General features: G+C 55.7%; 1 protein-coding gene across 1 annotated transcript; it reads left to right on the top strand.

The window, feature by feature from the left end:
- Positions 1 to 276: 276 nt before the first annotated feature.
- On the top strand, positions 277 to 12,582 carry MMP25 (matrix metallopeptidase 25). The gene is made up of 10 exons (XM_066382772.1): positions 277 to 1,055; positions 1,438 to 1,570; positions 3,222 to 3,354; positions 3,448 to 3,740; positions 9,432 to 9,608; positions 9,697 to 9,781; positions 9,936 to 10,018; positions 10,333 to 10,485; positions 10,560 to 10,817; positions 10,976 to 12,582. The coding sequence occupies exons 1-10, from the start codon at positions 960 to 962 to the stop codon at positions 11,254 to 11,256; spliced, it is 1,692 nt and encodes a 563-aa protein (XP_066238869.1). The 5' UTR covers positions 277 to 959; the 3' UTR covers positions 11,257 to 12,582.
- The last annotated feature ends 246 nt before the right edge of the window (positions 12,583 to 12,828 follow it).

Genomic DNA, 12,828 nt, shown 5'->3' with positions numbered 1-12,828 from the left:
CCTGTGCTGCCGGCACGCCGCAGGTACCGGAGCTCTTTTGTGGATGTTACTAGACGTCTCGCGCCTGCGGAGAAAGGGCACCGTCCGGGGCAGCCCCTGAGTCCGGGATCCAGAGATGCCGGGACCACGGTTTGCGGCGGCTGAGACAGCGCAGCACAGGTGGTCGGGGATATGGAGGCGGGAACCACGGGGCCGCCCCGGGCACACGGTGGGCACCGACCGCGACCCGCGTGGAGGCGGGAGGACCCCGGCGGCGAAGGGAAGTCGGGCGCCCGGAACCGCCCCACCCCGCCCCGCGCTTCGCCTGCTTGCGGACGCAGGGTCTCCGGGAAGGCGGCGGGGGGCGGGGAGGACTCCGGGCGGCACCTCCCCCGGCCCGGCCGCCCCGTCTGAGAAAGCAGAAGCGAGCCGCGTCCCGGGGAGTCCCACCGGAGCCGAGATCTAGGAAGAGAAACTTGGGGACGCGGCCGTGGATGGTGAAGCCAGGGACGCAGCTGGGACTCCACGCCGCCGCCTTCCGCACGACCCCACCCCGAGCTCGAAGGGTCGCTGGGTCCGGGCGGGGGGCCGGGGCCGTCACCTGGCCCGCTCCTCCTCGGGGGACGGCCACCACTCACCTGGGCGCGCGCGCCCTGCCCGCCCCGTGCCCGCGCAGGACCCGCCCGGGACCCCAGGAGGCCCCCGCAGCCGACCCGGAGTCCGGACTTGTGCTCCCTCCCGCGTCTTCTCAACCCTCCCGAGATCCCAGCGACCCAGCGACCCCAGGCTCCGGGACCCTCTGCGGGACTCCTCGTACTTCTGCTCGGCGCTGTCCAAGACCCTGCGCCCCGTGCGGCCCCCAGTCCTCCTGCCTGTGCCAGGCGCTCCCACCCCAGCCTCTCCGGGCTCCTGCCCCGGGCCCCCCAGGGCGGCTGTGCTCAGGCCCCCGAGCCCCGCGGCTGCCCAGGTAGGAGCGAGCCATGCTCCCGCTCCTGGCACTGACGCTCCGGCTGCTGCTGCTGCTGCCGCGGGCGCTCGCCCCTAAGCCCTCAGCGCAGGACGTGAGCCTGAGCGTGGTGAGTGCCGGCTCTCCCGGGTCCTGGGACTTGCAGGGGGCGGAGAGGAGGGAGCCGGTGCCGGACACCTAGGTCAGGATGAGGACGGGTTCGAGTGTCCAAAGAGTGACTGATCGGGAATGGGGTCTGGGGACCCAGATTCTTGGGGCTGTCAGGTTTGGAGCCTGGATTTGAAGATCTGGAATGGGACTGGGGTGGGGAAATGGGGGTCAGGACTCGGGTCTAAATGAAGACCGGCAAAGGCAGGGTTGGAGGGCCAAGACCGCGAGGGGAAAGGAAAGCCCTGGGCTCCCAGCTGGTGGGAGGTGGGACTGCCAGGATGGCTGTGGCCAGACGGAGTCCCATCCCTCATACCCTTCACCTGTTCACCTCTACGGTCCAGGACTGGCTGACCCGCTATGGCTATCTGCCACCACCCCATCCAGCCCAGGCCCAGCTGCAGAGCCCCGCAAAGCTTCAGGATGCCATCAAGGTGATGCAGAGGTTTGCTGGGCTGCCTGAGACTGGTCTCCTGGGTAGGTGGTCCCCAGCCCCTTCCCAGCCTTGTCTTTGTACGCAGCCCGACCATCATCCAGCTGTTCTTAAACCTCAGCAAGCTCCTGAATCTTGGGGTTTATGAAAATGCTGGTCTCAGGTCCTTATCCAAGAGGTTCTCAAGCACTCCTCTTTCAATAAATATTTATAGAGAATCTCTTACATGAGAGGCCATTTTAGGCTCTGCTGGTACAGCAGTGAACAAAGTAGATAAGGTCCCTGCTTTCATGGAGCTGATATTCTAGAGAGAGACAGATACATTCTAGAGATCAGGAACAGAAATATGCAAGATAATTTCAGATACTGGTGTTCTGAAGAGAATAAAATGTTAATGGTCATGAGGAGATGATCTGGTTAGGTCAGGGTCCTCTGAAAGTTGTCATATGTGTCAAGAGGAGCTCCTATAACACAAGGAACTTATAGGACACAAAGAGGAGGAGCCAGCCATAGGAAGATGTGGGAGAACAGTGTACCAGGCCAGTGCAAAGGCCCTGTGGCAGGCAAAGGTCCTGTGATGAGAGAGCACTGAGGAACTAAGCAAATGCCTGATTCAGAGTAAGAGGCTTGAAGGTGTTTGGATTTGATTCCACAGATGGTTAAGAAAGCATGGGTTTGAAGGAGGGAGGCATCTTGATCTGATTTGCAGTTTTACATTTCCTCTGGTTGATGGAGAATGGATGTGGAACACAGAGAATGGATGTGGTGCACAGAGACCAGGAAGGAGGTATTACAGTGTCCAGGCAAGGGATGATGATGGCCTGGACTAGGGTGGAGGATGTGACGAGAAGTGGTTGAATCCAGGGTGCACAGTTTGGAGATAGAGCTGAGAGGCTCATCTTTAGGGTTAAATGGGAAAGAAGAGAGAACTGTTGGGATCCTGGCTAGCTATGAGGAAAGGCAGTCTTTCCTTGCACTGTCCATTCATTGCCCAGCACTATTTGGCATCTACATGTGCTCAATTATTCTTCGTTACCTCAACCAAGGTGAGGTCTGACCTTCCTTGGAAGATGAGGAGACTTCTAGGAATTGAGCCTAGCTGGAAAAGAGGATTCCAGGCAGCTCTAACCCAGGAGGGGGTGGCAAGCCACAGGAAACAAGAGACCCAGCCAGCATGGGGACTCTGGACCATCTAGACATCACGGGATCTTGGGAGCTTGGTATGGGGTGTGGGCAACCAGGGGTTTCCAGCCTCAAAGAGAGATGTTTTCATCGCACCCCTAGGGCTCCTTGTCTGAGTCCAACTGCCTGAGGCTTTGAGCACCACTGGAGGCTGCCAGTCCCTCCGGGGCCAGGTGCAGAGGGCGAATCCAAGAGGGGCGAGTCTTTTTTTTTTTTTTTTTTTTTTTTTTTATTCATTATAGAGAGGGGAGAGAGAGAGAGAGAGAGAGAGAAGGGGGGAGGAGCAGAAAGCATCAACTCCCATATGTGCCTTGACCAGGCAAGCCCAGGGTTTTGAACCGGCAACCTCAGCGTTTCCAGGTTGACACTTTATCCACTGTGCCAACACAGGTCAGGCAAGGGGACGAGTCTTTTTAACCTCTCTGCACCTCAGTTTCTCCGTGTAGAAAGTTGGTTGGTACTGTGATTAGGAGAGGTTGTCCTGCTGACCCTATCCCCCAACTTCTCCCACAGACCCAGTGACGGTGGCCACCATGCATAAGCCCCGGTGCTCCCTGCCTGATGTGCTGGGGGTGGCAGGGCTGGTTAGGCGGCGGCGCTATGCTCTGAGTGGCAGTGTTTGGAAGAAGCGAACCCTGACATGGAGGTAGGTCCCAGTGCCTATCCTACCCTGGGCCTGCCTGCTGGGCCTTAGCCTCTGTCTGCCCAGCTCCCACACTCCCCACTCTTCTTTCCCCAGGGTACAGTCCTTCCCCCAGAGTTCTGTGCTGAGCCCGGAGACGGTCCGGACTCTCATGCACCATGCCTTAACCACCTGGAGTGTTGAGTCAAGCCTCAAATTCCAGGAGGTGGGTTCTCAGGCCCCAGCGGAGCCTGACATCCTCATCGACTTTGCCCGCGCCTTCCACCAGGACAGCTACCCCTTCGATGGCCAGGGGGGGACCCTGGCCCATGCCTTCTTCCCTGGGGAGCATTCCATCTCTGGGGACACTCACTTCGACGATGAGGAAATCTGGACATTTGGGTCAAAAGGTACAGTGTCTCTTCTTCTGAGAGGTCCTCTCCCCAGGCCTGTCTGGTCTTAAAAAGTAGGTTTAAATTACATTTATTAATGGATGCTATATTAGTTGGGCTTCTCCAGAGAAACAGACCAATAGGATGTGTGTGTATCTGTGTGTGTGTGTGTGTGTGTGTGTGTGTGTGTGTGTGTGTGTGTGTGTGAAGTGAAATATTTTAAGGATTTGGCTCATGGAATAGGCCTGTCTGGTCTTAAAAAGTAGGTTTAAATTACATTTATTAATGGATGCTATATTAGTTGGGCTTCTCCAGAGAAACAGACCAATAGGATGTGTGTGTATCTGTGTGTGTGTGTGTGTGTGTGTGTGTGTGTGTGTGTGTGTAGTGAAATATTTTAAGGATTTGGCTCATGGAATTGTGGGACTTGCAAATCCAAAATCTGTAAGGCAGGCCCATAGGCTGGAAGTTCAGGTTAGAATTTATGTTGCAATACTGAGTCCAAAATTTGTAGGACAAGCCAGTTGGCTAGAAACCCAGACAGGATTACTTGTTTGTTTATTTCATTATTATTATTTTTAGTGAAAGAGAGAGAAGGAGACAGATGAGAAGCATCAACTTGTAGTTGCAGCACTTTAGCTGTTTATTTACCCTGGGGAAGGAAGAGTGGGGAGTAAGGGTAGCTGGGCAGACAGAGGCTAAGGCCCAGCACACAGGCCCAGGGTAGTTGCAGCACTTTAGCTGTTTATTGATTGCTTCTCATACGCACCTTGCCGGGAGGCTCCAGCCCAGCCAGTAACCTCTTTAGGGCTCAAGCCAGCAACCTTTGGGCTCAAGCCAGCGACCATGGGATCATGTCAATGATCCCACGCTCAAGTCAGCAATCCCTGTACTCAAGCTGGCGACTTCAGGGATTTTAACCCCAGGACCTCAGCATCCCAGGTCCATGCTCTATCCACTGCACCACCACTGGTCAGGTGCAGGCAGGATTTCTATGTTGTAGTCCTGAGGCAGAATTCTTTCTCTGGGAAACCTCAGTTTTTGCTCTTAAGCCCTTCAACTGATTAGATGAGGCCCCACCCACAGTATGGAGGGTAACCTGCTTTACTTACAATCAACTGATTGTAGATGTTACTCACATCTACAAAATAACCTCCATAGCAACATCTAGGACAGTCTTTTATCAAGTAATAGGCTGGCCAAGCTGACAGAAAATTACCTATGACAGAAGCTTGTCAGGTGCCCAACTCTGAACTGGGGCTGAGGACTTAAAGAGACAACACAGCTCTGTCCAGCAGCTGAGTCAGAAGAGTAAATGGAAGTTGCTACACACAATGACACAACCTCAGGAAATCACAACAGGAAAGTCCTCGAGCCTGTGCATGCTCAGAGGAAAGGCTGATCTGAGGCTTTGGCTGAAAGGTGTTTCCCAGGGGAGCCAGGGGTGGGCAGGGATGGAAGCACTGGGGTGAGAAATGGCCTGGAAGGCGGAAATAGTTTCAGGCAGGGGACCGTAGAAGATGGACAGAAGATTTCATGCCACAAAGGGCCTTGGAGAGCGCTAGCAAGGATCTGCATTGTAGGATTCTGAAGGCAACAGAGGTGAAATGGTTTGCATTCTAGAAATAACACTGGCTGCAGTGCAGGGCAGGAGGGGCCTGGAGTCAGGAATTTGCAACAGGGTCAAGGTGAGAGCGATGGCTGGTGGGCGGTGGTGAACGGAGGGCAGTGGGCAGCTCTGAGGGAAGCTTAGTCAGGACGGGCAGGGATTGGGGTCTGACCGGATCCTGGGGGTCAAAGGGTATATAGGAGGGTGGGGTGCTGGCCCCTGGAGGACAGAGCCCTGTTAATGCAGGTAGAAAGTGCGGGAAAGGAGGAGCAGGCTGGGGGAAGGTAGGGATGAGTTCAGGTTGTGGGGCTTGTTTGCAGCGCTTATGGGTAGTTAGGGCAGCTGGTGCATCGGTAGTTCAGTATGTCACCCTAGAGCTTGGACTCCCCTGTCTTAGCTCAGGTTCCCCAGAAGCAGAGATCAAGATGGAAATTCTTATGCAAGCAGTTTCTCGGGGGCATGTTCTCAGGGGAAAGGGAAGCAGCAGGAAGCCGGAGAAAGAAGCTGAGCAAGGATGCGGTTGCAGATGGAGAGGAGCCTGACCCCACGGGGAACTCTGGGGCATTATTATGCACCCAAGTCAATCAGCCATTGACTGCGGGGCGGAGGTGGTTTGGGATGGAGGGCCATTTTCTCGGGAAGGAGGAAGCCAGGAGATGGTCCCTCTGGCCCAGAGGGGATTTGGGCAAGGTGCAGCTAGCATCTACAACAACGAGACTGTGTAACACAGCATTTAAGAATGTGAGCTTGAAGCAGAACTCAAGCCTGGGGTCCTTTGCTGGCTCTGTATGTAAGTTACTTGACGTCAATGTGCTGGGTTGTTTTTTTTTTTAATCACTTATTTTTATATTTTTGTGTGTGTTTTTCTGAAGTGAGACGGGTGGGGGTGGCAGACAAATTCCTGCATGCGTCCAACTGGGATCCACCCAGCATGCCCACCAGGGGGCGATGCTCGGCCCATCTGGAGCGTTGCTCCACTGCAACTGGAACCATTCTAGCATCTGAGGCGGAGGCCATAGAGCCATCCTCAGTGCCCGGGCCAACTTTGCTCCAATGAAGTCTTGGCTGTGGGAGGGAAAGAGAGAGACAGAGAGAAAGGAGAGGGGGAAGGGTGGAGAAGCAGATGGGCACTTCTCCTGTGTGCCCTGGCTGGGAATCAAATGCGGGACTTCCACACACCGGGCTGATGCTCTACTGCTGAGCCAGGGCCAGTGTGCTTAGTTTTTTGTATCTTAGAAATGCTGATAATAATACCTTCTGGGAGCCTGGACTTGTGGATTAAATGAGTAATCCACCTCCAGCTATCTGCACAGGGCCTGACACAGAGTAGTGTTCCATTCATTGCCAGCTGCTATCAGAGCTGGGCCTGATGGCAGATTTAAGGGTCAGAGACTGGGGGGTTGGTAAGGAGAGTGTAGAATATGGAAGTCAAGTATAGAGCTAATGGAGAGCCCCGTAGTAACGGGTAAGGCATCAGTAGAGAAGAAATCAAAGAAATAGAGAAAGAACAGGCCAAAAGCTGATCAAGAATAAGAGCAAGCCTGACTGGTGGTGGCACAGGGCATAAAGCATTGACCCAGAATGGCGCGGTCGCCAGTTAAGAAGTACCGAGAGGGCTGGCTCTGAGCTTGGGCTCATCAGCACGGGGTCGCTGGCGTGAGCAAGGCAACACTGGCTCACCCAGCCAAGGCACATGTGAGAAGCAATCAACGTAAAACTGAAGTGAAAGTAACTATGAGTTGGTGCTTCTAGCCTTCTTCTCCTTCTTGGAAGAAATCAACGCACAACTAAAATGAAAGCAATTACAAGTTCATGCTTTTCATCTCTCTCTCTCCCTGTCTCTGACCTACACTCTCCCTCAAAAAAGAAAAGAGTGAAAGAGGAAGTGGTCTGCAGTGGGTAGAATGGCAAGCCAGTCTAGTAAGTTACATGGCTTGGATTTGGTCATCTGGGGACGAAGTGACCTTAGCGCCTGTTGACTTGGTGTGTGTGGGAAGAATCCAGTAGTGTGGTTAGGTGGGAGAGGAGCTGAGAAAATGGACTGAATTTAGACAACTGACCAAAGAACTTGCTGGGGAAGGAGAGGGATATGGATGGGCGGCAGACAGGTCCAGGGAGTGTCCTAGGATGAGGGAGTCCTGAGCATCCAGCGATGCTGGATGAGTCAGTAGAAAGGGGTGAGGGATGGGAGGATGGCCACTTGGATGGATGACCAGCCAGATAGACAGAAGCGTAAATGGCTGCAGGAATGGACAAGTGGGTGGGGCATTGTTTCATTCTAGAGGTAAGCGAGGCAGGAAGTGAGCATGGGGGAAATAAAGCTGTATGTTCTGGGTACAGAGGAAGTTACAGATTACATAGGATGGCCTGTCTTAATGAAATAGGAAATGAATTTGTTAGCATTTGTCATCTAAGAATTGGGGGCTGGGCCTGTGAGGCAGGCTGAGGGGTGGTGGGCCTGGAATTGAGGCTGAGTGCCTAGATCAAAGGAGCTTCCTGCTGAGGCCCAGGGCAGCCAGGAGAGGAGGTGTCAAGGAACCCCACAGACTAATCTCCGTGGGGCTGGATCTGCACGGTTGGGTCACTTCCCCTAGATGCATAGCTTGAGACGAGTGCAAAGAAGGGGAGTGGCCGAAGGAGCCGGCAGGCAGGGAAGGGGAGGAGGGTGGGAGATGAAAGAGATCTACCTGATTAAGACACCCAACTTCCTCCAACTTCTCAGAAAAAGGACTGTGCAATGAGTCCCACAGTCAGCATGGGAATCCGTCAGTACTTATAAGTGTGACCAAGAGCGTGTGAAATCACTGCTGCAAGCAGAACAGCACGGCCAGAGTACTCAGCCTTAGTCTCGGCGGCGCTGTCATTTAACTTGGCCTCTCTGTGCTTCAGTTTCCTGGCCTGTAAAATGGGTTGGAGGTAGAGGTTCTGTGACAAGTACATGAGGACAAGTGTTTGCAGCTCCTCTTATGATTTGTGCATTTCAGTCTAAGACTCTCATCTAGCGGCCTTTAGTGGCCGAAAGTTCCTTCTCAGTTCACCGGGTCACTTCTAACACTGTTGCCCCCTAGTTAGAGATTTCTGTAAAAGAGATCAACATCTGGGGAAATCGATGCCTTCTGGGGGCTGCTCACTCCTCCTACTGTCTCTGTCTCTTTTGGCTTCTCACCGGCTAAGCAGGAGCCAGCAGGCAGCTCGCGGTTGGATGAGGAGCTGGGATTTGGCCAGCAACTGGGAGCGGGAAGAGGCTTGCTTCTGGCGCCTGGGCTAGGTCCCCGAGGAAGAGGCCTCTGTGTTCAGAGAGGCTGGGAGCAAGGCTGGGTGCCCAGGCCAGCAGACTGTGGTCAGAGAGTGCATGCTGGAGCTTGGGCTTCTGAGGAGATGGAGGAAGCTGCCGTGGTGGGGAGGAGAGGCCAGGACCCCAGGGAGGTGGGGAGGGCTGGAGGGTGGGGGAGGGGGAGATGGGGAGAGCAATGGAGATAGAGGGGCTGTGGCTACTGGAGGGGTACAGATGGAAGGAGGGGGGAGGAGGGAAGGACCATGGGGGTGGGAGTGGAGTTCTGAATGTCTTAAGAACAGAGGCCAAGGGGACTGAGCAACATTTCTCCTGCGTGAGGGTGGGAAGGGTGGGGGGCGGTAGGGACCTCTGACCACAAGCTAGACCAGACCTGAAAGGGGGAAAACTCCAAGGGCTAGGGCTTCCTCAAGAGAACTGTATGCACCCCAGCCTCCTGCTTCCCCTCCCCCCCCCATGTTTCTGTAAGCACAGTCTTCCCTTCCTGCCAGCAGGGGCTGCATCCGTGTAAGCTCTCCTTCCTCTGTCCAGACTGGCTCCTCCTGCCCTTTCCCTAACCTGACTCTACGGATCTTTGAGCCCGGTATATCAGTGTCTAGCACTGCCAAACAAAAATATCTGCCGAAAAAGTGAACTCTACAGGAAGGATGAAATGGCTCAGGGAGGGTTTGGGGCAGAGGAGGCTGTGGCCACCTCCGGAGGGGACCCTGGCTATTCCTGTCTGCCAGCAGGCCCCACTCCCAGGGGCTTCTTTGATGCCCCCTTTCTGGCTGCCACAGCTCTCTGACCATTCTCCCTTCCTCCCCAGGTGGGATGGGGACTGACCTGTTTGCTGTGGCTGTTCATGAATTTGGCCACTCCCTGGGCCTGGGCCACTCCTCTGCACCTGACTCCATCATGAGGCCCTTTTACCAGGGCCCCGTTGGCGATCCCACCAAGTACCGCCTGTCCAAGGATGACCGTGAAGGCCTGCAGCAGCTCTATGGTACAGGGAGTTGGGGGGGGGAGGGTGCCCGCCATGTGGCTTCTGCAGCAAGGTCAAGGAACCCATGCTTCTCTGACTCTCCCTACAGGAAAACCACCCCAAACCCCATATGATGAGCCCACAAGGAAACCCCTGGGTCCTCCTCCTCCACCCCCTGCCCTGCCCCCAGACAGGTGAGTCCTCTTTCACCTCTGTGATCTTAGGCGAGCTCCATACCCATGGTGAGATGGGCATGGTAAGAGTCCCTGCCTCATAGGACTGTCACCAAGGTGAAGTAAAGAGACGAGGAGACCTGACTCCTTTCTCTCACTTTTCCTTTCCTCTCAGCCCCTCTCTTCCTGTTCCTGATCGATGTGATGGCAATTTTGATGCCATCGCCAACATCCGTGGGGAAACCTTTTTCTTTAAAGGTGAGTCACTTTGGATCTCCCCTGACCCCATAGAGTTGGCTTCCTACGCACTAAGGGTGACCCACCAGGCCTGTGGGGTTTCCCAGGATGTGGGACTTTCAAACTGGGGAATGGGGGAGGGGAGTGTTGGTCAAAGGAAAGTTCTGGGCCAGCTGGTCACCTTACATCCACTGGACCCTTGGTTTCCAGATGGAGCCCCCCTCCCCCCACCAGCTGTGGGAGGGAGGACCCAGCGCCAAGTCTCAGCCACACACTCTGGGGGACAAGACCTTTTGCCATCTACTGCCCCATGCCCACCCCTTTTTCTCCTAAAGGACCCTGGTTCTGGCGCCTCCAGCCCTCCGGACAGCTGGTGTCCCCCCAGCCTGCCCGGCTGCACCGCTTCTGGGAGGGGCTGCCGGCCCAGGTGAATGTCATCCAGGCTGCCTACGTCCGGCACCGAGATGGCCAAATCCTCCTTTTCAGCGGTGAGTGGGGCCCGGCGGGGACAGGGACAGGTGGGGCGTAGGGAGCAGTAGCTCACCAAGCCCTCTCCCTGCAGGCTCCCAGTTCTGGGTGTTCCAGGACCGGCTGTTGGAGGGCGCCCCGCGGCCGCTGGCGGAGCTGGGGCTGCCGCCGGGAGAGGAGGTGGATGCTGTGTTCTCATGGCCACTCAACGGGAAGACCTACCTGGTCCGGGGCCAGTACTACTGGCGGTACGACGAGGCAGCCGCACGCCCGGACCCTGGCTACCCGCGTGACCTGAGTCTCTGGGAGGGGGCGCCTCATGCCCCCGATGATGTCACGGTCAGCAACACAGGTAAGATAGCCCAGGGGGAGCGTGTGAGGCCCCGGGACTCCAAGCTACTGGCCCTGGGGGCTGTGGCTCGAGTTCCTCCCGGGGTTCCCGAGAGCCCTCTGGAGGGGCGGGGCTTGGGCAGCCTGGCCCGGCCCTGCAGCGTTTCCGCCGTCCTACAGGTGACATCTACTTCTTCAAGGGCGCCCACTACTGGCGCTTTCCCAAGGGCAGCGTCAAGGCCGACCCGGACTCCCCCCAACCCATGGGCCCCCTGTGGCTGGACTGCCCGGCCCCCAGCGCTGGTCCTCGCTCCCCCAGACCCCCCAGAGCGACTCTTAATCCTGGAAACTGCAATTGTCAATGCGAGATCAACCAGGCCGCGCCGCGGCCGTCCGTGCCCTTTCTGCTTCCCCTGCTGCCCTTGTTGCCCCTGCTGGTGGGGGGCGTCACCTTCCGCTGAGGTGGGACAAGCTGCTACACTGGGGGCGTCGGGTCTCCCGCCGCGGGCCTGTAGGGGGTTGTGATCGCAGCGGGGCGGGTTCCTGGGCTCCCAGGGGCGGGCTCGGAATGCCAGCGGCAGGACCGAGGTGGGTGGAGCTAAGCCCCATTGACCTGGGGGACAAAGGCTGGTCCAGGAAGTGCTCGGCTTCCCTTTCCCAAAACCACCCTAACCACGCGTTGCCCCCGTAGGACTGTCCTTTTCCCGGAATAAGGTGGCTTTTCTCGGAGTGTAGACGGCTGACTCGCTGTAGCAGGCAACAGCAGCCCACGTCTATTTGGGTCCTTAGAGGACAGGTCTGATTGGGAGACTAAACCCTAGCTCCACCCCCTCACTTTTCTAGAAGTTTCTCACCTTGTTCTGCTTCCACCAGGTGCCAGTCCTGAGACCACTCTTGGGCACCAGAACTGCCCGTTCTGGGTGACACCAGTGGCCACAAGGGTGACCTTCCACAGTCTGGCCCCTGGACCCAGAACTTCCCATTCAATAAGACACCCTCCTATATTTAAAAACATCTTTCTGCCTCCACACTGGAGTGTTTGCAGCTCCAAGGAGAGCTCCTTGGCTCCTGTCAGCTCAACGCTGATGGAAAGACAGTGCGCTGAATACACTAACTTCAGGGTCACTGCTTTCTCAGCTCTCCAGGTGAGGAGTGGGTGGGACCTGTACCATCTCATTCATCCCCACTCTCCACAGAATTCAGAATCTACAGCGGTGCCTCTAAACTGTGCTTCTGGAACATGGCACATCAGAATCACCCAGGGAACTTAAAAATGCAGATCCCATGCCGCATCCGAAATCTTCACTCAGGGTGGGGCCAGGAGTGTTCATTTGAACAAGCCGGGGTGGGGCTGGGTGGACTGATGGGCAAGGCCTGTCTCTCTCCTGTGGCTTTTCTCTGTCTCTGCTATGTTCTCCCAGGAGCCAACCAGCCTCATTAAGTCTCTTGAGTCAAGCTAATGACTTTGGTTGAGAGGTGTCACCCCCATGGCTGGAGGCACTTAGTGACCTCCTCTTGGGTTGCTATCCAGCCTCATGGCCCCACAATGCTACCTGGAGGGAGATGAAGCTGTGGGCTATAGTCCCCATGAGCAGAGACAGTGCCTGCTGTTGGTCACAGCAAGCAGTATGAAGACAACAGTTGGGCATGTCTTCAACCAGTCAGTGACCTGAGAATTCTAAGCCACCAGCAAGCCATCTGGGCCTGTCAGGATTCTTTCAAAGTATGAGGAGGGGGAAACTTGTATTTTAAAGCGTAGCCCCATCCGTAAGAACAATAAAAATGACTGGAGAGAAAGCCCTTCTTTTTTTCTGAGCATGGATGAATCTTTGGTGGGAGGAACTTGACAGACCCGAATCATTCTGGAGTTGGAATCCAGAGTTGGTGGACCACATGGTGGGGATGGACAGAGAATGAGTGGGAGGAAGCAGAGAGAGGAACCTAAAAGTTGGTTGGGGAGGTGTAGTCCAGAGGAAGAGTGTCCAATGTAAAACTTGATGCTGCTTTCAGTGCTACATGAAAATTTCTTCTCC

Source organism: Saccopteryx leptura, chromosome 4 (assembly GCF_036850995.1).
Source record: "Saccopteryx leptura isolate mSacLep1 chromosome 4, mSacLep1_pri_phased_curated, whole genome shotgun sequence".
Taxonomy (NCBI): domain Eukaryota; kingdom Metazoa; phylum Chordata; class Mammalia; order Chiroptera; family Emballonuridae; genus Saccopteryx; species Saccopteryx leptura.
Note: the sequence above shows the minus strand (reverse complement) of the source record. Positions and strands in the feature narration are given on the sequence as shown.